The sequence below is a fragment of the Neoarius graeffei genome, chromosome 8 (assembly GCF_027579695.1).
Source record: "Neoarius graeffei isolate fNeoGra1 chromosome 8, fNeoGra1.pri, whole genome shotgun sequence".
NCBI lineage: Eukaryota > Metazoa > Chordata > Actinopteri > Siluriformes > Ariidae > Neoarius > Neoarius graeffei.
The window spans coordinates 76,852,609-76,875,763 of NC_083576.1; the positions used below are offsets into that span (position 1 = coordinate 76,852,609).

General features: G+C 43.7%; 1 protein-coding gene across 1 annotated transcript in view; it reads right to left on the minus strand.

The window, feature by feature from the left end:
• The window catches only part of nav2b (neuron navigator 2b), a 342,800-nt gene that overhangs the window by 295,407 nt on the left and 24,238 nt on the right, over window positions 1-23,155 (minus strand). Inside the window, 5 exon segments of the mRNA XM_060926744.1 lie at window positions 738-847; window positions 11,981-12,248; window positions 13,686-13,758; window positions 14,209-14,261; window positions 21,237-21,354. Coding sequence (XP_060782727.1) covers window positions 738-847; window positions 11,981-12,248; window positions 13,686-13,758; window positions 14,209-14,261; window positions 21,237-21,354 — 622 coding nt within the window.

Consider the following 23,155-nt stretch of genomic DNA (forward strand, 5'->3'; position numbering starts at 1 on the left):
CCAACGCCAAACCAAAGTTCATCGCCGCCATGGATAGCTGCTTCAACGCCCGACACCGTTCCAGCAACCCCGTGTCCGCTTGTAAAACGCTTACAACCGCTCCACCGAAGTTTGTGCAACGTTTAATCGCTGCCCGGGCAACGCTGGCGAAGCAGCGGTGGTCCAGCGTTCAAGATTTCTGCGTTGGCCTAGCGGACCCAAGCGTCCACGAACTTGCGTCTAGCGGTGCCAAACTTTGACTGGGCGTTGGTGGAGCGGGGGTGAACTTTGCCGGGGCGGAAAATTGCCCCCTCCTCACCGCTTGCAATATTTTGTGCAGCTCAAAACTTTCGGAGCGGTAGGAGGGCCCCTCGAGAAACATCAGCGGTGGCCGAGCGTATACGGCGTTGCTTTAACGGGGGCCAACTTTTGTTAAACGGTGGTGAACGGTTACGAGTGGTGATGAATTTTTTTCACCGCTCCAGGAACGCTCCAGCAAAGTTCGGGTGGTGTGACCGGGCCATAACACTGCCTTTAAAAAAACCTATGGAAAAACTGACTTTAAATGACAGCCTCTTTTTTTTTTGACATATTGAACAAGATAAAACATTCCATACAAAAATATTTGGTACATATAAGAAGGCCCTTTTAAGGTGTTTAAAAAAACTCTTCCATTTCCAACAGCTGTAAAGCTTGAGCAAAGTAAACAAGGATTGATATTTCACTGAATACTAGGTTGCGTGGAGGATTATGTGTACCTGTGTGCTGAGAGCAGGATGACATCGGGGATTTAGACTCGTCACGATGAATGAAGCTTTGGCTGCGTCTGCTGCTGGATCTCCTGGGCTGGATCGATGGACCTGGTAGTCTAACACACACACCCAGACAAACACATGATGGCCTTAGTTTCATTGTTACAAAACCATGCTGCATTCTTCTACTTTTCTTTGCAAGATCATCTCTCGATGAAGCTAACCTTCTGGCTATTCTTAATGTCATCTTCTGATTATACGAACATGAACAATTCAGCCATTCAGAAGTTTCTCATGCTTTACAGGACCTGAAGGCGTTACAGTAACACGGCATCACGGCTAGAGGGAGGTAGTGTACCAAGAACAGCAGGGGCATAGCAGTCATGTGGACACACACACACACACACACAATGATCTTCCTTACATGCAGCATTTGTACAAGTGCAGGAGGTCATGCGTTATTTGGCACTTGAGAGTTTACTGAACACTGTAGAGCTGACCTATTGGACTTTTTTGGCACGACACACAACTTGCCAGATTTACTTGGAGATGAGCCTCTGGATGGATGAGATATAAAGATGGAAATAGGGAGAGAAGAAAAAGATCAGACGAGATCAACCCAGCATGAAAAAAATAAAAATGTTTTATGTGAAAAGAAGTCAGTAAAGAGAAAATACAGCTCGTGTGTGTGTGTGTGTGTGTGTGTGTGTGTGTGTGTGTGTGTGTGTGTGGTGGCCTGGGAAAACCCTTCATATGGTGAAATTTAACATTATTATCTGTCTAAATTATAATAACGAGCATTACTATGCACTATTTTTTAAGCAACTGACATGCAAACTGACAGGCAATTCCCAAGTGCCATCCATCCCATATTTAATTACTGTATCATTTATTTCATATAAATAGAGCAAGTAATATTTATATATTAGAAATCATTATATTTACATCATAAACTAGTTTAAGAGTCTTTACTAGCGTTGATGCAATCTCTATAGGGTATGTTCTCAGTTGAAATTATCTTAACCTGGGCTAACAGGCTACTGCATTTACATTTACAACCTAATAACATTATATTACATGGCATTTAGTAGACGCTCTTATCCAGAGCGATGTACAACGAGTGCAAAAGTCAGGTACACGAAGTGCTGAACTTCTAGACAAGAAAGTTCTAGTGCCAAGTGAACAAGTGACAGCAATACCTAGTGTCATATTCTGTTGAAGGACCAATACTCAAACAGTCAAGGAAAGAAACTAACCATATAAAGTACAACTAGAGAACTCAAAACGGCTAACCCCAAGGTTAGACAGTACACAGACTGGGTTGGTCTAGACTGATATGCAGTTACACAGTGGGCATCCACAGTGAAGACCACCAAGATGTGAGTCTTCAGTCTGCGCTTGAAGGTGGTCAGGGGGTCGGCAGTTCTGACCTCAATGGGAAGGTCATTCCACCAACAAGGAGCCAGGACAGACGGTAGTCCTGAGCAGGCTGGGCAAGAGCAGAGAGGAGGAGGGGTCAGGCGACCAGTAGTAGCGGAGCGTAGGGATCTGGCTGGCACGTAGGGGTGGATCAGACTCCGGAGGTATGCTGGCCCTAACCCCTTGATAGCCTGGTAAGCTAGCACCAATGTTTAAATTTGATGTGAGCTGCGATAGATAGCCAGTGCAGTTCGGCAAGCAGAGGAGTGACATGGGAAGAACAAGGGAGGTTGTAGACCAGGTGAGCTGCAGGGTTCTGGATGAGCTGCAGAGTCTGACAGCAGAAGCTGGAAGGTCAGAAAGGAGAGAGTTGCAGTAGTCCAAGTGGGGGAGGATCAGTGCTTGGACTAGGAGCTGAGTATAGTAGGTGGTAAGAAAAGGCCGGATCCTTTGGACGTTGTAGAGGAGGAATCTACATGTCCAGGTCACTGCAGCGATGTTCACTGAGGAGGAGAGTTTGTCATCAAACAAGAACCCCTGGGGTGGCACGGTGGTGTAATGATTAGCACTGTCACCTCACAGCAAGAAGGTTCTAGGTTTAAGCCCAGTGGCTTACAGAGGCTTTTCTGTGTGGAGTTTGCATGTTCTCCCTGTGTCTGCATGGGCTTCCTCCGGGTGCTCCGGTTTCCCCCACAGTCCAAAGACATGCAGTTTAGGCTATTTGGTGGCTCTAAATTGACCGTAGGTGTGAATGCAAGTGTGAATGGTTATTTGTCCCTATGCGTCAGCCCTGCGATGACCTGGCCACTTGTCCAGAGTGTACCCCGCCTCTCGCCCATAGTCAGCTGGGATAGGCTCCAGCTTGCCTGTGACCCTGCACAGGATAAGTGGTTATGGATGACCCCTAGGTCTTTGCACTGGGTGAAGGAGACCTAGGGATGTCCCCCAGGGAGATGATGTCCAGGGATGGAAAAGCTGGAACGGGAATGTAGATCCATCTTGTTTGGGTTGAGCTTCAGGTGATGGTTGTCCATCCAGTTCTGGATGTCACACAGGCAAGCAGAGATGCGAGCAGAGATATGAATAAGCAACATTCTCAACGAATTATAAGTTGACAAAGAGAAGTGAGTTATCATTCTGATTATCAGCATCAACTACATCAGTGTCTCATCATCATCATCATAATCATTGCAACGAGAAGATTTCTTGAACTCTCCCAACTCCTTGGCGTTGTAAGGGGTTATGGAGCGGTAGCATGTTTCCTAGATGGTCTCCTGTGGCATCCTAGACTGGTCTTCATGTAACAACAGCATCAATATGACTACAAAAAATTGATGAATGACTGTTTATGTGTGGTGAAGAGCCACACCCTTCACGAGGTAACCCTGTTAATGCTGCCTGATGGCGGCAGAACTAAACATGGCAGATCTGGAGGAGTAAACCTCGATAAGAAACCCTGCTATTTTCATGGGGTAGCAGTAGTTCCTTGTGGCAATCTATAACTTTTTTCAAATTGATCTGGCACAGAGAAACACTGTGGCTATGCAGAAGCTTGGATACATTTCCAACAATGGGTAAGCACATTTGCTCCAGTTACCGGAGAACCATGAACATCCATAGAAGTGGCGATCATGTGATGCTCATTAGCCAATGAAAAATTCAAATGACAAACGCTGTCTCATTACCTTGGAGTAAAAGTCACCCACAACCTTTCAACATGAGCTTCTTCATCATCATCATCATCTCTTAATTCAACAGATCTCTATTCAGGATAACAGTGTTGAAATATTCAGGAAATAATTCAGTGGGGTTGCAGGAGTTCTTCTTCTCCAGCATGGCAAACCATGTCTTCATGGAGCTGGAACAGGTTCAGGCCTCTTAGTTCCAGTGAAGGAAAAGTGTAACACTACAGCTTACAGAAACATCCTATACAACTGTCTGCTTCCAATTTTGTGCCAGCAGTTTGGGGAAGAACCACACTGGTGTGATAGTCAGGAGTCTTTTTACTGATAATCATCATGGTTTCTCCATTTGAACTTCAACAAATCCCATGCGCTTGTGTTCGTTTTGGTTTCTGTCCTGCTCCTCTCTCCACCCCTGTCTGGTCATTGGTCTGGTTTCCGATTGTGTTCACCTGCTCTGTGTTTGTTCTTGATTAGTTTTAACTCGTATGTATGTCATTTTGTTGTGAAGTCTGAGCATGAATCATTCAGTGCGTTTACATGCACATAGAGAGAATCGAATTTCTGCCGTTGCTCGACTGAAATCGAAGTTCAAAATGCCATGTATACACCTTAATTCGGCTGAAATTGAACCGAACTTGATTTCTCGGAATAGAGCTACACGACCTAGATTATGCGATTTCTGCCGAGCTACTTAGTGCATGTATACCCTATCGAACTAGTAGTCAAGCTACTTACTGCCCCTTCCGGAAGTGACGAGTGACGAGACCACAAGCGGGAAACACAACAGCCTCGGTCGGCATGACAACAGTAGTAGGGAGCAGCAGAAGAGGTCAGGAGGAACAAACGGTGAAGAGAAAATGGCGAGCAGAAATGTGCACTTCTGGAGCAATGAGGAGACAGAGTTCATGCTCATTCAGCTTAAGGAGTTGAATATATTAAAATTCATGGACGGGAGAAAAACGCGCAATGGAGAACACGGAACTGATAACTTTGTTTACACTCTTGAATAGCTCTTCTTCATGACGACAACCGGAGGTGTACCAACACGATGGGGTGTGTAGCGCCACCTGTGGCTCGGGTGCACAATGCACCTCACACAATCGCCCGATTTCATTGTGTGCATGTACGATTGGATTTCTCTGGCACCCTGCTGGGACCTTCAGCTCGATTACCGACAGCAGCTTGATTTGGATGTGCATGTAAACGTAGTCACTGTCATTTAGACCCATCCTTATTTTCCTTCGAAGAAACTATGTTCCTGGTCCATATTTTCCTGGTTTAGACAGTTGTCTGTTTCCAATGTATTTTAATTATCTTGGCTTAACAGAGCCAACATACTTTCTTCTTCTTATAATAATAATAATAATAATAACAACGAGACAGTCAACGAATGCGTAGCTCACTCCATCCCCGTCTAGTCCAGAAGGAACGATCTAAAGTGGGCCACCTTGCGCAATAAATTTTGCAAGCTATATAGACTATATACAAGCTATTTATAAAAGTTATAGCTACCCTAGGAATACCAACCTATTTGCCAGAAAGAATCCAAAATGGCGAGAAACTGACCAAGAAGAAGCGATTTTTGTTGAACTGCTCATTAAGGCTTAAATTAGTCCATAACTTCATTAATAATTATAATGAAGCAAATCTGGGTAGAAGTTATATGCACCCTTGGTACCCCTACCGTCATGCCAGAAAGAATAAAAATCGGTGAAGAATTGAGGGAGAAGAAGCGATTTGTGTGGAAACTGCTCGTTAGGGCTTAATTACTCCATATCTTCATTATTAACTGCAGTTATGCAAATTTGGGTAGAAGCCATATGCACCCCAGGCAGACCTACCTTCCTGCCAAAAAGAATACAAATCGGTGAAGAATTGAGAGAAAAGAAGCCATTTTCGTGAAACGTGAACGATGACGGACGGACGACGGACAGCACACGATGGCATAAACTCATCACCTGTCGGCCAGATGAGCTAATAATCATCATTTTTTAATTTAATTCTTTTTAACACTTTAATCTTTGAATGTCATACATAGTTAAATATGGTTTTAGTATAAATACGAAGGTGATTATAGGAAATCGTGCGCACTGTTTGGTTGAGAAATTCGGACCGTTTCTCGATAATCACCTTGAGCGAGTCGGCAAAATGGCGTCCAATCACTTCATCACCGTAAGTGAGGGAGAATTACAAATTATGAAAGAAAATGCTGTTCCTAAAAGCACTAAAGATGCTGCGACGTTTGGTCTAAAACTATTCAAAGGTAAGGTGGAATTGTGATTTATTTGATCGATTTCAAAACAAAGTATTTTACGTGACTCGGAGTAGATAAGTGACAAGTCTGTGCAGTGCCTTTATTATATTTACATGCTGCTTTTGAAGATTGAAATAAATTATTTTTTGAATACGAGTTTTGAAAGAAGGAAAAAAAAAACCTCACCTGTGTATTTATACAAAAACAATGATCTACCTCAGGCTCAGTGAATATTGGTGCATAATTGTGAAATCATGATTATATCTTTTTAACCATTATACATAATGTTTTAAGGCTGTTAACATATTAATCATAATATTTAAGATGTCAACATAATTCGTAGTTTCCATCAGGACATGCAAGCCCAGGTCCTCGTGGACGGTGAGATGACTAAACCTTTCGAGGTCTCATCGGGCCTGAGGCAGGGCTGTATTCTGGCACCAACGCTCTTCATACTGTTCTTCTCTTTCATGTTGCGCCACGCACACAAATCCATGGGAAACTTTGGAACTGACATCAGGTACAAGTTGGATGGCAAACTTTTCAACCTTAGACGCCTGAAGACTAAGGCTGCCAAGGAATCAAGACTGTATGACTTCCTGTATGCGGATGACGCGGCACACTGCGCAGCAACGGCACAGTCACTGCAAAGCACAGTTAACGCCCTCAACGGAGCGTGCAACGACTGGGGACTTACAATCAGCAAGCCCAAGACTGAAGTTATGCACTTTGGATGCGAAGATCCTCCACCAATTACTATTGAGAACCACCAACTCACCAATTCCAACCACTTCATCTATTTGGGCGGTGAACTATCCGTTGACGCCGAGATTAAGAGGAGAATTGCTAGAGGAGCAGCCGCATTCCACTCACTCTTGAGCAGGTGCTGGGACCGTAAAGGTCTCACCATAACCACCAAGGTTACAGTCTACAAAGCCATCGTCCTCCCATGCCTGCTATACGGCAGCGAGACCTGGAGCACTCTTGCTTCCCACATCCACCTTCTTGAGATGTTTCATCAAAGATCACTGAGACAGATTTTGAACGTAAAATGGTGGCACCATGTAACTAACACTGAGGTCCTCAGGCGAGCTAAATCAACAACAATAGAGACCATGATTCGGAGCAACCGCCTCCGTTGGCTAGGCCATGTGTGCCAGATGCCAGATCATAGGATACCAAAACAACTGCTCTTTAGTGAGCTCGCCAAAGGCAAAAGATCCCGCAGCCGCCCAAAGAAAAGGTGGAAAGATTGTATCAAAGAGGACCTATCCATATTTGGTTTTGATGATAAATGGTATGAAGCTACAGCGGAACGACCTAAATGGAGAAACCTCATTTCCGATGGCAAAATACTGTCGGAGTTGAGACTGCAAAAATGAGCTGAAGAGCGTAGAGAACGACGACATAGAAGGGTCCCCCATTCTCACACGTGAGAGGGACTGTAAGTAAGTAAGTAACATATTAATCATAATATTTAAGATTATAACACTTTAGCCTTTTAACCATCACATGCTTAACTGTTAAACATTGTTAAATCAATGACAACAAAACAGTGTCGGATTGGTTCTCTCTTTTACCGTGTTTAGCGCACTCTGTCAATCCAACATCAAAGTTCATCCATGAACGTTGTACCTCTATCCTTGTTTAAATTTGTCTGCCAGTGTTTGGATCAGCACTGTGGTATCGGTTTCCAAGACCCGATGTACCCAGAGCCAAAAGTTTCAAGGGTCCTATTTTGCTAAGGCCACATGTTTCTGTGGCTCCATGTTCTCTCCAGATGATACATTAAGTTGTAGTCAAGAGGTTACCAAAAGTCATACCATAAAACAACCACAGGAGCTAAAATGCATGCATGATTTTAATCTACAACCCTATTTCCAAAAAAACCTTGGGATGCTGTGTAAAGTATAAATAACAACAGAATGTGATGATTTGCAAATCATGGAAAACCTATACGTATTTCAAGACAACATATCAAATGTTGAAACTGAGAAATATATAATCGTTTTGAATTTGTTGCCAGTAACACATTTCAAAAATATTGGAATAGGGGCATGTTTACCACTGTTTCGCATCACCTCTACTTTTAACAACACACTGTAAATGTTTGGGAACTGAGGAGACCAATTTAAAGTGAAATGTTGTCCCATTCTTGCCTGATTTCAGTTGCTCAACAGTTTGGGGTCTCCTTTGTCTTATACCCTGTCCACACTAGGGATTTTGTACCGATACGAAACTACTTTCGTACCGCAACACCTGTCCACACTAGCAACTATACCGGTACTGTAGCGGTATAACTGTATCGGTACAAAACCCACAAATGTATGGGTTTCGTACCGGTACAGTATCGGTACTGTAGCGCTTCGCTGTAGTGTGGACAGATGAAGCGGCTCTGTATCGATACAAATATAATGCGTATGCGCAAAGTCACACACCTCAATCGATGTCTTCGCTGAATAAAATAGTGAAGAACGGAGATTCATTTGTTTCTTTCTCAACTGCCTCACACGTTTTATACGATTCGACTGAATAAATGACCACCAGAAATACAGACTGTACACTGACAACAAAAAGCGCACACACGTTGTTTCATCCGTACGGAAGCCGAGAGAGGCCCTTCATATAATCCTTTTTTTTAAATTCACCTTGTTATCCCGAGATAACGACATAATTAATTCAGGATCTCGAGAAAACAACACAACTAATTCGAGATCTCGAGAAAACAAAACAATTATTTCATGATCTCGAGTAAACAGCTGAGAAATGGTTCATTCAGGTGCGCCAAGAGACTTGTGATATGCTGACTTTGGGGCTATTTCTCATTCTGTATAGACGCAACTTTGGTCATTAGAATGTCTGGAATAATCGATCACCTAATAAGGCAATATTTTGATCAGGGGTTGACACAGGGAGAGATTGCATTAAGTCTTTTAATAAGGGATAATTTCAAAATTAGTCCGCGGCACCTCCGCAGAAGACTGGCCCGGCTTCGTCTCTACCAACGGAGATACAGTGATCCAGCTGAGATCATGAAATAATTGTTTTGTTTTCTCGAGATCACGGAATAATTGTTTTGTTTTCTCGAGATCTCGAAATAACGGATGCCATATATTCTCGGAAGGAAGTTACTCGGTAACCACGGAAACATTTCGCGCACGCGCATTTCAACTACCGTGAAAGAAAACCGCAAACATTTCTCGCTAGTGTGGACAGATGCACTAAACTGTACCGGTATACTTTGTATCGATACAGTTATACCACTTTCGTACTGATACAAGTGTGAACACAGCAATATTTTGCACTTCATAATGCACCAAATGTTTTCATGTGTGACAGGTCTGGACTGCAGGCGGGCCAGTTTAGCACCTTAACTCTTTTACTACAGAGCCATGCAGTTTTCCCCCCATATGCCATTACACGAGTATAACACACAGGAAGAACAGTTCGACAGGCATATTTACAAATCGTCCACTTTTGACTGATCACGTCTTCTTTTTCCCCCTTCTCCTTTCATACTCCTTCTTCCTTTTCTTATCTACTTTAGTGCAGGTGTTACGCACCAATTTTCTCCACTCAGTCCTGATGGCAGCCTTTTTTTTTCCACTCATTGATGACACCTCCACATTTAAGGGCATTTTTACAAGTGTATTTGTATCGTAGTTTTGGCCTTCCAATTTTATGGGTACCTTTTGCTAGCTCACCATACAAAAGAGCTTTTGTAGGCTTGTCGTTATCCATTCTTGTTACATGTCCAAGCCAATGAAGGAGACTGGCAACCAGCAGGAGTTCTATATCTTTTACTCCAGCTCTTGTTAGGACTTCTTCATTACTAACAAAATGATCCTACTTGATCTTCAAGATAATCCTCAAATGCCGTTGTTGCACTATTCTTAATTTACGAACTTGATGTTGATAGAGAGTCCATGTTTCACTACCGTACATAAGTAGCAGCATGAGGCACTGGTTATAAACTTTAATTTTTGTTGATGTTGTCAGAGACACGCTGCCAGAATCTCCCGAAAGCACAAGATACTGCCTGTATGTGAGCTGTTACTTCAATGCAGTTTTAATATGTGCAGAAAGCGGTTTGGCGTTGTCTTGCTGAAAGAAGGAAGGCCTTCCCTGAAAAAGATTTTGTCTGGATGGCAGCATATTGCTCTGAAATGTGTATATATCATTCAGCATTAATGATGCCTTCCCAGATGTACAAGCTACCCATGTCATGTGCACTAATGCCCCCTCATACCATCACAGATGCCGGCTTTTGAACTGTGCACTGATAACAAGCCGGATGGTCCCTCTCCTCTTTAGCCTGGAGGATGTAGTGTCCATGATTTCTAAAAAGAATTTCTACTTTTGGTTCGTCAGACCTCAGGACAATTTTCCACTTCGCCTCAGTCCATCATAAAAGAGCTCGGGCCCAGAGAAGGGGGCGGTGTTTCTGGATATTGTTTATATCTGGTTTTAACTTGCATTTGTGGATGCAGTAATGAACTGTTTTCATAGTCGATGGTTTTCTGAAGTGTTCCTGAGCCCATACAGTGATTTCCACTACAGACACCTGTCTGCTTTTAATGCAGTGTCGCCTGAGGGCCTGAAGATCACAGGCATCCAGTATCAGTTTTCAGCCTTGTCTCTTGCATACAGAGATTTCTCCAGATTCTCTGAATCTTTTAATGATATTATGGACCATAGATGATGTGATCCACAAATTCTTTGTAATTTTACATTGAGGAATGTTATTCTTAAATTGTTGCACTGTTTGCCCACGCAGTCTTTCACATGCCCCTTTTCCACCAGGGCTGGTTCGGGGCCAGTGCTTAGTTTGGAACCGGATTTTCTGTTTCCACTGACAAAGAACTGGCTCTGGGGCCAGAAAAACCGGTTCCAGGCTAGCACCAACTCTTTGCTGGGCCAGAGGAAAGAACCGCTTACGTCAGCGGGGGGAGTGGAGTTGTTAAGACCGACAACAATAGCAAGACTCCGAAAGGTCACCATTTTTAAGCAACGAGAAGCAGCAGCTGTACAAACGCGAAGTCATCCATTGTTGTTGTTGCTGCTTCTTCTTCTCCGTGTTGTTGTTGCTTTGATGTTCGCGCCAAGGTTTATGCAAACGCAGCGACATAACTGACGTATACAGTGACGTAACTGACGTATACAGCGACGTAATGACGTGGCTCCCCTTAGCACCGCGAGCTATGGAAAAGCAAACTGGTTCTCAGCTGGCTCGCAAGTTGAACGAGTTGTGAACCAGCACCAGCACTGGCCCCGAACCAGCCCTGGAACTGATTTGGTGGAAAAGGGGTAACAGAGCGGTGAACCCCTCCCCATCTTTACTTCTGAGAGACTCCGCCTCTCTGGGCTGCTCTTTTTATACCTAATTATCTTACTGACCTGTTGCCAATTAACCAAATTAGTTTTGTTTTTTTAGCATTACACAACTTTGTCAGTTTTTTCTTGCTTCTGTCCCCACTTTTCTGAAATGTGTTGCTGACATCAAATTCAAAATGAGCATATGTCTTTCACAAAACAATAAATTTATTCAGTTTCAACATCTGGTATGTTGTCTTTGTACTATTTTCAATGAAATATAGGCTTTGCGTGATTTGCAAACCATCACACTCCTACATTTTTTGGAAACGCATTGTAATTACAATTATTTAAAATATGCTTTCTGAGTATTTTACGTCTTTAAAGTCTCAGTACATGTCCAAGGACCCACTTGTGTAAAAACATACTTTTTACAGCTTCACTATAGTTGCTAATACTTTACTGTAGAAGTGCAATATCCTTGAGCTAAAATGATGAATTAGAAATGTAGTGTGTGTGTGTGTGTGTGTGTGTGTGTGTGTGTGTGTTCCTTTGTAGTGTGTTTAATCCGTAAATACCTGGAGTGCATGTCCTCTTGAGTCTTGAGCACAGATACACTGGTGCTGTGCTGCTCGTGCTCATGGATGTGGACCTGGCAGGGGGCTGCATTAGGAGTACACCATGGGGAGTGTGCCTGGGCAGGACTGGCACTCTGGACACGGGCAGTCTGGAGGATGTGGGTATCTTCGTTGGCCTGCTTCAGTGATGCATGTTGCAGCTGTTGTTTGTAGTGTGATAAGCTGAAAAACAGGCCCAGGATGGCTTTCAGATTGCCACTGCGGATCTCTAGGAGGAAATAAAACATGATAAAGAAGCAGTATGGCAGCTACGTTAATTCATTTACCTTGGTGGTGAATCCTGAGCCTATTCTGTAAACACAGGAATACACGTTGTATGGAACGAGGGTCAATTGTCAGTTTTTCATCTTAAGCCTCGGTCACAACCGGACGTACGATTTTTTGGCCGTGCGATTTTTGGCGTTTACCAAATCGCTGCGTTTTTTTTTTTTTTGTTCGTGGAGAACGTAGTTGTGGTGACCATGAAGGAGTAAGATCACCGCGCACCCAACGTACAACCCGGAAGTCGAACGTGCGTACCATGCACGAAATCTGAGGCTGCTCGGACGTACGGCTGTTGCTTCATTCGTACAGCCAACGCACCTTCAAACGTGCACTAATCGTACTGACCGTGCGTTCCATGCAGGCTTCGTATGAAGGTTGCAAGAACTGCGCACGATCTGTACGTTGTGCGTACCAACGGCGTTCGTTTGTCGCACTGCGGCGATTGGAGAGGGGTATATATATTTCGGCATACTTTGGTTTCTCACTGTGAAAATGGCAATCCCTCCGCAAAGACTTCGTCTCAAACTCCTGGCCTGCTGGCCACTGTCGTGGTCTTCATCCTCCTCCTCACTGTTCCTTGTCCTCTCTCTCTCCTCCCTCTCTGCTGCCGTCTCTCTCTCCTCTGTCTCCGACACCTTTTCTATCCTCCTCTTCCCTTTTGCCTTCGGCATATTGAATTGAAGCGATGCAATGCAATGAAATGAAATTAAATGAAATTGGGTTTTCTCTCAAATCAAAGCCTACGTGTACAAATGGCCGTAGGCACCCCTGCAGCTTTATATACCCAAGTTTTCGTGCGATTGACGCCCTCTCGCCGTACGGCCAATGCACGGCCGACTTACTTGACACGCATGGATGACGTACGAAATATCTGAACGCGCGTTGGCCGCACTAATTACGTATGTGGGGCGCACGACACACATACTGAGTCCGCAAGTGCGACGTATGAAAAAAATTGACATTTTGCCCAAACCTGACACCAGCAAATCGTACGAAAGACGCACGTCGGCCGTACGGAAGACACGAGGCCGTAAGTTTGTCTTGCAACCTGAAAAAAACGTAAGCGCCCGTAGAGTTTGTTTGACATGACAAAGAACCTCTGCGGCCGGTCTGCGGCCAGCCTACGGCTCGAAAATCAGCACGTCACACGCGCGCCCTCCGTGCGTTTCTTTGCGTTTTTTGCACGTAGACCGGCCATAGGAGCACGTACGGCCGGTTGTGACCGAGGCATTAAAATATACCTAATGTTAATTTTCGAGCATTTGCATAACGAGGCAATAATGTTACTGCACATCTTGCCTGTAAGCTTGTAAAAGAGAAATAAGCATTTGTTTACACAACTTCAAGCTTTTGGACTTTTTCCTCTCACACATCCACTTACCTTCAGCACAGAGTCCCTTTATATTCACTCCTTTAGCTGCCAAAAAGCCAAGACAGGCATCTATGTTCTCAATCTGCAACACACACACCATTAAACAAGCACTATGAAACTGCAGTCATGGAACAGAAAAACCTCAGAAAGCTTCATCCACCAATAGAGCCACGTGTGTTAAAATATAACACTCCGTAACTGCCAGTCTGAAGTCAAGGGCAGATGGACCTCAATGGGTCGGCTCTGCTTTAATGACTCTTTCTTAGCCCTCTCCTACTGCGAGTGAGTGTGTGTTTGTGTGACAGTATGACATAAATCCCTCTTTCCCCCAGGAATACAGGTGCCTGTGTGGTCCTTCACACCAAGGACTTTAAGTTCACTTTAAAAGTTGCCCCCTCTTTACAGGGAGCTCTGTGGCTGGTAGGGTGTTTGCTATCTAATCACAGAATATAGGGAGAATCTGGGGATATTTATATTGATAGTTTTATTCCCCTCTTTAGGGTTAAACACACAGCTTAAAATCAATGCTTACCATCTGAGAGTGGCTTTCAGGGTAGTCGTTTATATCCGCAATCTTCTCGTTAGCTTGAAAGAGACACAGGCAGGGTGAATTAGTGTGACCAGACAAACTTGCTTAAAATTTGTAGAAGTGTCTACACTGCAGATTTACATTAGATTTTTTTTTAAATAAAGATTTTCATGAAATAAATAAAGTATGTGGATATGAGTGGATAGATAGATGGATGGATGGATGGATGGATGGATGGATGGATGGATGGATGGATGGATGGATGGATGGATGGATGGATGGATGGATGGATGGATGGATGGATGGAAAAACTTAATAGATGGGTAGATGGATGGATGATTAGCAGACTAATGGACAAATTAATGGATCACAACATGGATGATGAATAAAGGATGGATGGATGGATGGACAGGCTGGTGGACTGATGGACAGATGACTACATCACAACATGAATAATGAACGGATGGCTTGATAAGTTACATTTCTACAAATTATTTGGTAGATAAATGGACGCACAGATGGAAAAACTTAATAGGTGGGTATATGGCTGGATGGATGAGCAAACTAATGGACAGATTAATGGATCAAAACATGGATGATGAATAAAGGATGGATGGATGGATGGATGGATGGATGGATGGATGGATGGATGGATGGATGGATGGACAAGCTGGTGGACTGATGGGCAGATGACTATATGTCACAATGGATAATAAATGAAAAGACTGGAGGGTAAATAGAAGGAGGAACAGATAGATGATGGATGGGTGTACAAATTAATTGGTAGATAAATTGATGGATGGATGGATGGATGGATGGATGGATGGATGGATGGATGGATGGATGGATGGATGGATGGATAAAGGGTGGACAGGTGGAAAAACTTAACAGGTGGGTAGATGGATGATGGATGGATTAGCAGACTAATGGACAGATTAATGAATCACAACATGGATGATGAATAAAGGATGGATGGATGGATGGATGGATGGATGGATGGATGGATGGATGGATGGATGGATGGACAACTTGGTAGACTGATGGACAGAACTATATTACACCATGGAAAATGAATGAAATCACTGGAGGGTAAATAGAAGGAGGAATAGATAGATAATGGACAGATGGATGTACAAATTAATTGGTAGATAAATGGATGGATGGATGGATGGATGGATGGATGGAAAAACTTAATAGGTGGGTGGGTAGATGGATGGACGGACAAGTTGGTGGACTGATGGACAGATAACTATATTACAACATGGATAATGACTGAAAGGATTGGTGGGTAAATAGAAGGACGAATAGCTAGAAAATGGATGGATGGATTGATGGACAGGTGATTGCATCAATAATATCATTATATCAAATCTGAAATAACAAAATATGGACCAATGAATATGGATGCAGAGATAGATCAACTGATTGTTGGATGGGCAGCAATGGTGGCACAATGGTGTAGTGGTAAGCACTGTAGCCTTATAGCAAGAAGGTTCTGGGTTCGAGCCCAAGCGGCTGATGGGGCCTTTCTATGTGGAGTTTGCATGTTCTCCCCGTGTCCGTGTGGATTTCCTCTGGGTGCTCCGGTTTCCCTCACAGTCCAAAGACATGCAGGTTAGGTTAGGCTAACATGGGACGGCCTTGGGCTGAAGTGCCCAAGGGTGGCGCCGTGCACATACGCAGTGGCTTTGCTCTTCTATGATGAACTCAATTTTGTTGTACATTTGTGCAGTGACAATAAAGGCATTCTATTCTAGATTACTGAATGAATAATAAGATGGATCAATGAATGGAAGATGGATGAGTGGATGCAGTAGTAAATCAAATACTGGATTAAAGGATTGTCTCATCTCATCTCATTATCTCTAGCCGCTTTATCCTGTTCTACAGGGTCGCAGACAAGCTGGAGCCTATCCCAGCTGACTACGGGCGAAAGGCGGGGTACACCCTGGACAAGTCGCCAGGTCATCACAGGGCTGACACATAGACACAGACAACCATTCACACTCACATTCACACCTACGGTCAATTTAGAGTCACCAGTTAACCTAACCTGCATGTCTTTGGACTGTGGGGGAAACCGGAGCACCCAGAGGAAACCCACGCGGACACAGGGAGAACATGCAAACTCCACACAGAAAGGCCCTCGCCGGCCACGGGGCTCGAACCCGGACCTTCTTGCTATGAGGCGACAGCGCTAACCACTACACCACCATGCTGCCCTAAAGGACTGTGGGATATATATTTATGTATAGATGGACGGACTAGTGTATATAAATTAACAGATTAATGTGTAGTTAGAAAAATGGGTGGATTGGAAAGGGATTGAAAAATGGAAGGATTGATGGATAAATGGTAAGATGATAGATGAGAGGACTGGTGGGTAGCTACCGTAGACTTGTGTCTTAATAGAATAATCAACTGCCTGGACCGGCACGGTGGTGTAGTGGTTAGCGCTGTTGCCTCACGGAAGAAGGTCCTGGGTTCAAGCCCCGTGGCCGGCGAGGGCCTTTCTGTGCGGAGTTTGCATGTTCTCCCCGTGTCCGCGTGGGTTTCCTCCGGGTGCTCCGGTTTCCCCCACAGTCCAAAGACATGCAGGTTAGGTTAACTGGTGACTCTAAATTGACCGTAGGTGTGAATGTGAGTGTGAATGGTTGTCTGTGTCTATGTGTCAGCCCTGTGATGACCTGGCGACTTGTCCAGGGTGTACCCCGCCTGTCGCCCGTAGTCAGCTGGGATAGGCTCCAGCTTGCCTGCGACCCTGTAGAACAGGATAAAGCGGCTAGAGATGATGAGATGAGATAAGATCTCTGAACTTTGTGCTCCAAATTGAGCATTAAGATCAAGTTTTGCCTAACTGAACATCCCAAAAGGTTAAATACTTCCCAAAAGTGGTACTGCAAAAATGTTTGGTTTTTATGCTTAAGATCGAATTAAAAAAATATTTTAAAATGTCGTCCCACTGTTATTCTGGTGCCACTATGGTTACTGTATTGTGTATTCTCCTTCAGACTAAATGCACCATTGTTGAGATTCTATTTATTTTATGTGTTCTTTATTTTAATTATTCTTCCTGTTTGGCCTGAATATTTGCAACCCTGAGCCACATTATAAACACGTAAAAGTTGCTGTAAATAAAGAATTAAAGAAGCTTAACACATTCATCCTTTGTTTCTTGCTAATTTTGCTATTGCAAAATCTGGACCATCAAAGAAGTATAAAACTCTTTGAGGCACATTTTAAATGTAAAAAGGTGCTCTATAAATCAGACCAAACATGTCAAACTGTCATAAAAGGCTGAACATGGTGACTGTAGTGCTTCCAAACCACACTCTCCTTTTAAGCGCTCAAAAATAAACCGAACCCAAATTGTTCCGAAATAAACCAAAGCAGCACAGTTGTCACCTAAATGAAGCTGTTCTCCGTAAGTTGCATAAAATAAAATAATACACAGGACGAGTGTGTCTGTGGTATCACAACTTCCTCAGAGCAAGCAAATGAACTCAACACCGAGAGGGGTAAATACACTACCGTTCAAAAGTTTGGGGTCACCCAGACAATTAACGCTACGTTCACACTGCAAGGCTTAATGCTCAATTCCGATTTTTTTGTGAAATCCGATTTTTTTGTGACGTCGTTCACATTAACAAATATATGCGACTTGTATGTGATCCTCAGTACGAACGAAAAGCGACCTAAAAGTGTTCCGCATGCGCATTGCAGGATACGACGACGTCACACGCAGTGAGCATGGCCAGTGTTTACGGAAGTAAAACCGCCCGGTTGCGGTATGACCCATCCAATCTAGCTTGAATAGCTGCATCCCCCCAAATGGAAATCAGCTCCCTAACCTCTGCGTCCTTCCATTGAGAAGATTCAGAACCTTCACAGCCCGAAGCGTCCCTCGCATTGATGTCATGCGCAGGGGCGCAGATACGTTTTTTGAACTGGGGGGGACAAAAAACTGGGGGGGACAAAGCTGCCAGCAAACCAACCCCAACCCCGATATGCCTGTCAAACTTGTTGTTAGTAACCATAGCAACCAAGCTCGAGCTCGCAACCTGTGCAGTCTGCGCAGCTCAACCAACCGAATATCAGTCTTTGTTTTATGTGAGTTGTTGCAACTATGTATACACTGCTGTGCACCTCAATAAACCGAATGGTAATTAGTCTTCTGATTTTTCCGTGAGGTTTGCCTTATGCAAAGAAAGACAGCATAGACGTTTTTTCCTCCCTATAAGTGGGGGGGGACCGAACGAGGTGAATTTAAATCTGGGTGGGACGAGTCCCCCCCTCTATCAGCTTAACCTCATGGCGTGGTTATGCGCCATGTTGTTGTAACTTTTTTGAGAGACCCGCCGCCTACTTCAGCGCAGAATAGTGACGTTTGTGGCTTGTTGATGACGTGTAAGTCGGATGAATGCGACCTGGCGGTTCAGACTGAAGTCGCATATGAAAAGAGCGGATAGGAATCGGAATTAGGACCACATATCCAAACGGCCTGGGTCGGATTTGAAAAAATTGGATCTGTGTCGTTCATATTGTCAATAAAAGATCGGATACAGGTCACATATGGGCGAAAAGATCGGATTTGAGTCACTTCAGCCTGCAGTGTGAACGTAGCCTTTGTGTTTTCCATGAAAAGTCACACTTTTATTTACCACCATAAGTTGTAAAATGAATAGAAAAATATAGTCAAGACATTTTTCTGGCCGTTTTGAGCATTTACTCGACCCCACAAACGTGATGCTCCAGAAACTCAGGCTACACATGGGCAACGGATCAGTAAAATATCAGGTACATATGGCAACGCAACGCTTGCTGAAAACGATGCAATACACATGCCACACCTCTACGTGTGCTGTAAGACGGTCCCATCGGAGACACCAGAACAATAGAAGAAGAAGTAGGACGCATGCTCATAAACCCCTTCTTCTACCCGGCGTGAATGAGTGAGTGCTGCTTGTTCTAGTCATGTGGTTGTGACGTCATCGTAAACAAATCCGTTCTACTCATCCAGACGACTTCGCAACGGCGCCGTTGCCAGATTTTTCCACTCTGGAAACCGTTCTCAAAAAATATCGTTTTGGGGCACCCAAAACGCCGGTGCCGTGTGGACGCCAGGCTGAAACGATAAACAATTTTATCAGATTCACCTGAATCCGTTGCCGTGTGGACAGGGCCTTAATCTGCTCAAAGGAAGGTCAGTTCTATAGCTTCTCTAAAGAGCTAAACTGTTTTCAGCTGTGCTAACATGATTGTACAAGGGTTTTCTAATCATCCATTAGCCTTCTGAGGCAATGAGCAAACACATTGTACCATTAGAACACTGGAGTGAGAGTTGCTGGAAATGGGCCTCTATACACCTATGGAGATATTGCACCAAAAACCACACATTTGCAGCTAGAATAGTCATTTACCACATTAGCAATGTATAGAGTGGATTTCTGATTAGTTTAAAACAGGGCTTTGAACCGGTTCATGGAACGAAAACGAAAACCGGGAACTTTTTCTGTTTCACATGGAACAGAAACGAAACCAGAAACTTTATTATTTTTTATGTTCCGGAACAGAAACGCTTATTAAAAATAATGGTAACCGGTTAATACCGGTTTTTATTTCGTTCCTCAAAGTTTCCGTAGCCTACAAATAAAAAAGTCATTCTTCTCCTGCGCAAGTTTCTATGACCCGCTGGGGTTCACTTCCTGTGTGACGGTTGCTGACTGAATGGAGAGAGCGGAAGGTGGACTACTATCACGTCTCCACGTGATAATAAGTGAGTAAGTGCATTACTGAGTGTCTGAGCAAAGAAGAGCCTGAATGTTGCAACCTCCCTATTGGCTGTTTGTAAAAATGTATCAGTTGTTGCCGTTTCCACGGGAATCATCGCGGACTCGAGAGACGAGACCTGACGAGTTAGTTCGTTGGTAGCAGAACAAAATGTCTGGACACAAATCGGGTTTTCAGAAAAGGAAAGAAAATAAACGGAGGGTTGAAAATACAAAAAAGGAGGCAGAAAATGCAAAACGAGTTTTAAGGTAGGACAAATGGTTACTTTTTAAGGCAGCCCACCGTGGCTGCAGGCTTTAAGTTGTGTCATTGAATGGTTACTTTTCTGAGGCAGCCCACCGTGGCTGCCTGCAGGCTGATTTATTATAGCCCATTTAGTTAAAATAGTTGATATAAAATGTTTATAGTTATAGTTATGTGATGGTTGTCCTGATTTAGACTGGCGTTTTTTTGGGGTTTTTTTTTTGGGGGGGGGGGGGGGGGGGGGGGGGGGTTGCACGATGTTGCACCCGGGTCCAGATTAGGGCAGAACCGGTCCTGGCTACATTTCAGGTGTAGTTTGTTTTATGTATGTATGTACTTGCATAGATGTGTACTTGGTCTTCCAATATGGCGCCTAACAAAATCTCGCGGCACGGTGACGTCATGCGGTAGCCCTCTATAGGGCCTGACTAGCCTTTGGTAACACACTAAACGAATTATCTTTCATTTTTGGCACTTTTTCTGTTTGTGTAGATGGGAAGACATACTGAGAATCCAAATCACCAACATTTGAAATAATAATTCTTTTGAATTATTTCTTGTCTTATTTAATGAAGGTTGTAATAGAATTAGCCTACATTTGGCTTAAGCTGGATGAGACAGAGACACAATTTTATAGCCATTTGTTAAACAGCTGACAGGGAACGTAATTAACCATTCCGGGAACGAAATTTTTTTGCTCTAACCGGTTCGGGAACGTCTATTTAATGGTGGAACCCAAAACCGGAAACGTTAAAATTCCGTTTCTGTTCGGAACGAACCAATAGGAAAAAAATTCTGGTTCAAAGCCCTGGTTTAAAGTGATCTTCATTGAAAAGAACAGTGTTTTTCTTTCAAAAATAAGGACATTTCAAAGTGACCCCAAACTTTTGAACAGTAGTGTGTGTGACTCAAGGATACGTTGGGATACATTTGGATACGTATTCTTGAATTGGGTAGTTCAACAACAATAATCAATCAAATTCAGACCATTTCTTTACCTACAACCTGGATGATTTCAGCCAGAAGTACTCCGTCCGCGACGTCCTGCTGAAGATCTCTGATCAAACGCTTATGACCCGACTTTGCCAGGTAGTGGTTTGCCCAGTCTGTGTAAATCTGTCCAATCAAGAAAAAGAGAACGTCAGCCAGATATGAGGCTATTTCAAGAGAATCGCAAGCACCCGAGATGAAAGGATAAGAAAATGCAACCCACAGTCCCTACTCCAAAGACTGGCATTATTATTAACCTTCCTGTGGAGTCAGTCAATAAAAGGATTCATTTCTCAAAGTGCATGACATCACACACGCACGTTTTTCAGAGGCTAAGCCGTTTCATTACACTGTCCAAATAACATTAAGACGTACTCTTTTAGAAACAAACTGGCTAGATGTGATGTTAAGATACATCATCCTAGATTATTATACTGTACATACAGGACACTTTTTTTGATGAAATAAAAAACACGTATTCTATTCCCTTCTAGCAAGTTTCATTAATTTAGTTTGATAGCATGCAATATTCTTAGCATATCGCTTATCCTACGTGTATTACGGTACATCACTCTACCCAATGCAGAATGAGCGTTGAATATGGTTTACGATATTGCATGGTTGTCAAGACAACATGACGCCACACGTCGGAGACGTAAAACTGCCGCGCCAGCGAGCGACTGTGACAATTTGTAAACAAACACGGCCGCCAGGTTTGCTTCGTTAAATATGGAAGAGTTTGAGAGAATTTTGAAAGAAAAAGAAGTGTTGTACACTTGAAAGGCATGTGCATGTACAATAATATTAATAATATTAGCTGGGGGCGGTACGGTGGTGTAGTGGTTAGTGCTGTCGCCTCACAGCAAGAAGGTCCAGGTTCGAGCCCGTGGCCGGCGAGGGCCTTTCTGTGCGGAGTTTGCATGTTCTCCCCGTGTCCGCGTGGGTTTCCTCCGGGTGCTCCGGTTTCCCCCACAGTCCAAAGACATGCAGGTTAGGTTAACTGGTGACTCTAAATTGACCGTAGGTGTGAATGTGAATGGTTGTCTGTGTCTATGTGTCAGCCCTGTGATGATCTGGCGACTTGTCCAGGGTGTACCCCGCCTTTCGCCCGTAGTCAGCTGGGATAGGCTCCAGCTTGCCTGCGACCCTGTAGAACAGGATAAAGCGGCTACAGATAATGAGATGAGATGAGAATATTAGCTGGCTCTTTTCGTGGTATATCAGATATATTCCATTCGGCTTCTCGTCTTCGACTTGTTCAATATCATGCTTGCTGAATGGAATATATCTGATAGACCACTCAACGCCAGCCAACATTATTTAAATATTCTATCATGTGATAATATAACACCATTTCATGCTATAAGGAAAGCAAGTCGAACTTGATGCCAGTGGCGCCAACAAGCCTCCTCCTTTCTGTTATTAATTTGTATGACTCAAATACCCTTAAAGGAACAGTCCACCGTATTTCCATAATGAAATATGCTCTTACCTGAATTGAGACGAGCTGCTCCGTACCTATCCGAGCTTTGCGCGACCTCCCAGTCAGTCAGACGCAGTCAGACGCGCTGTCACTCCTGTTAGCAATGTAGCTAGGCTCAGTATGGCCAATGGTATTTTTTGGGGCTGTAGTTAGATGCGACCAAACTCTTCCGCGTTTTTCCTGTTTACATAGGTTTATATGACCAGTGACATGAAACAAGTTCAGTTACACAAATTGAAACGTAGCGATTTTCTATGCTATGGAAAGTCCGCACTATAATGACAGGCGTACTAACACCTTCTGCGTGCTTCGGCAGCGCACTGATATCTGAGCTCCGTATCAATGCGCTGCCGAAGCGCGCAGAAGGTGTTAGTACGCCTGTCATTATAGTGCGGACTTTCCATAGCATAGAAAATCGCTACGTTTCAATTTGTGTAACTGAAC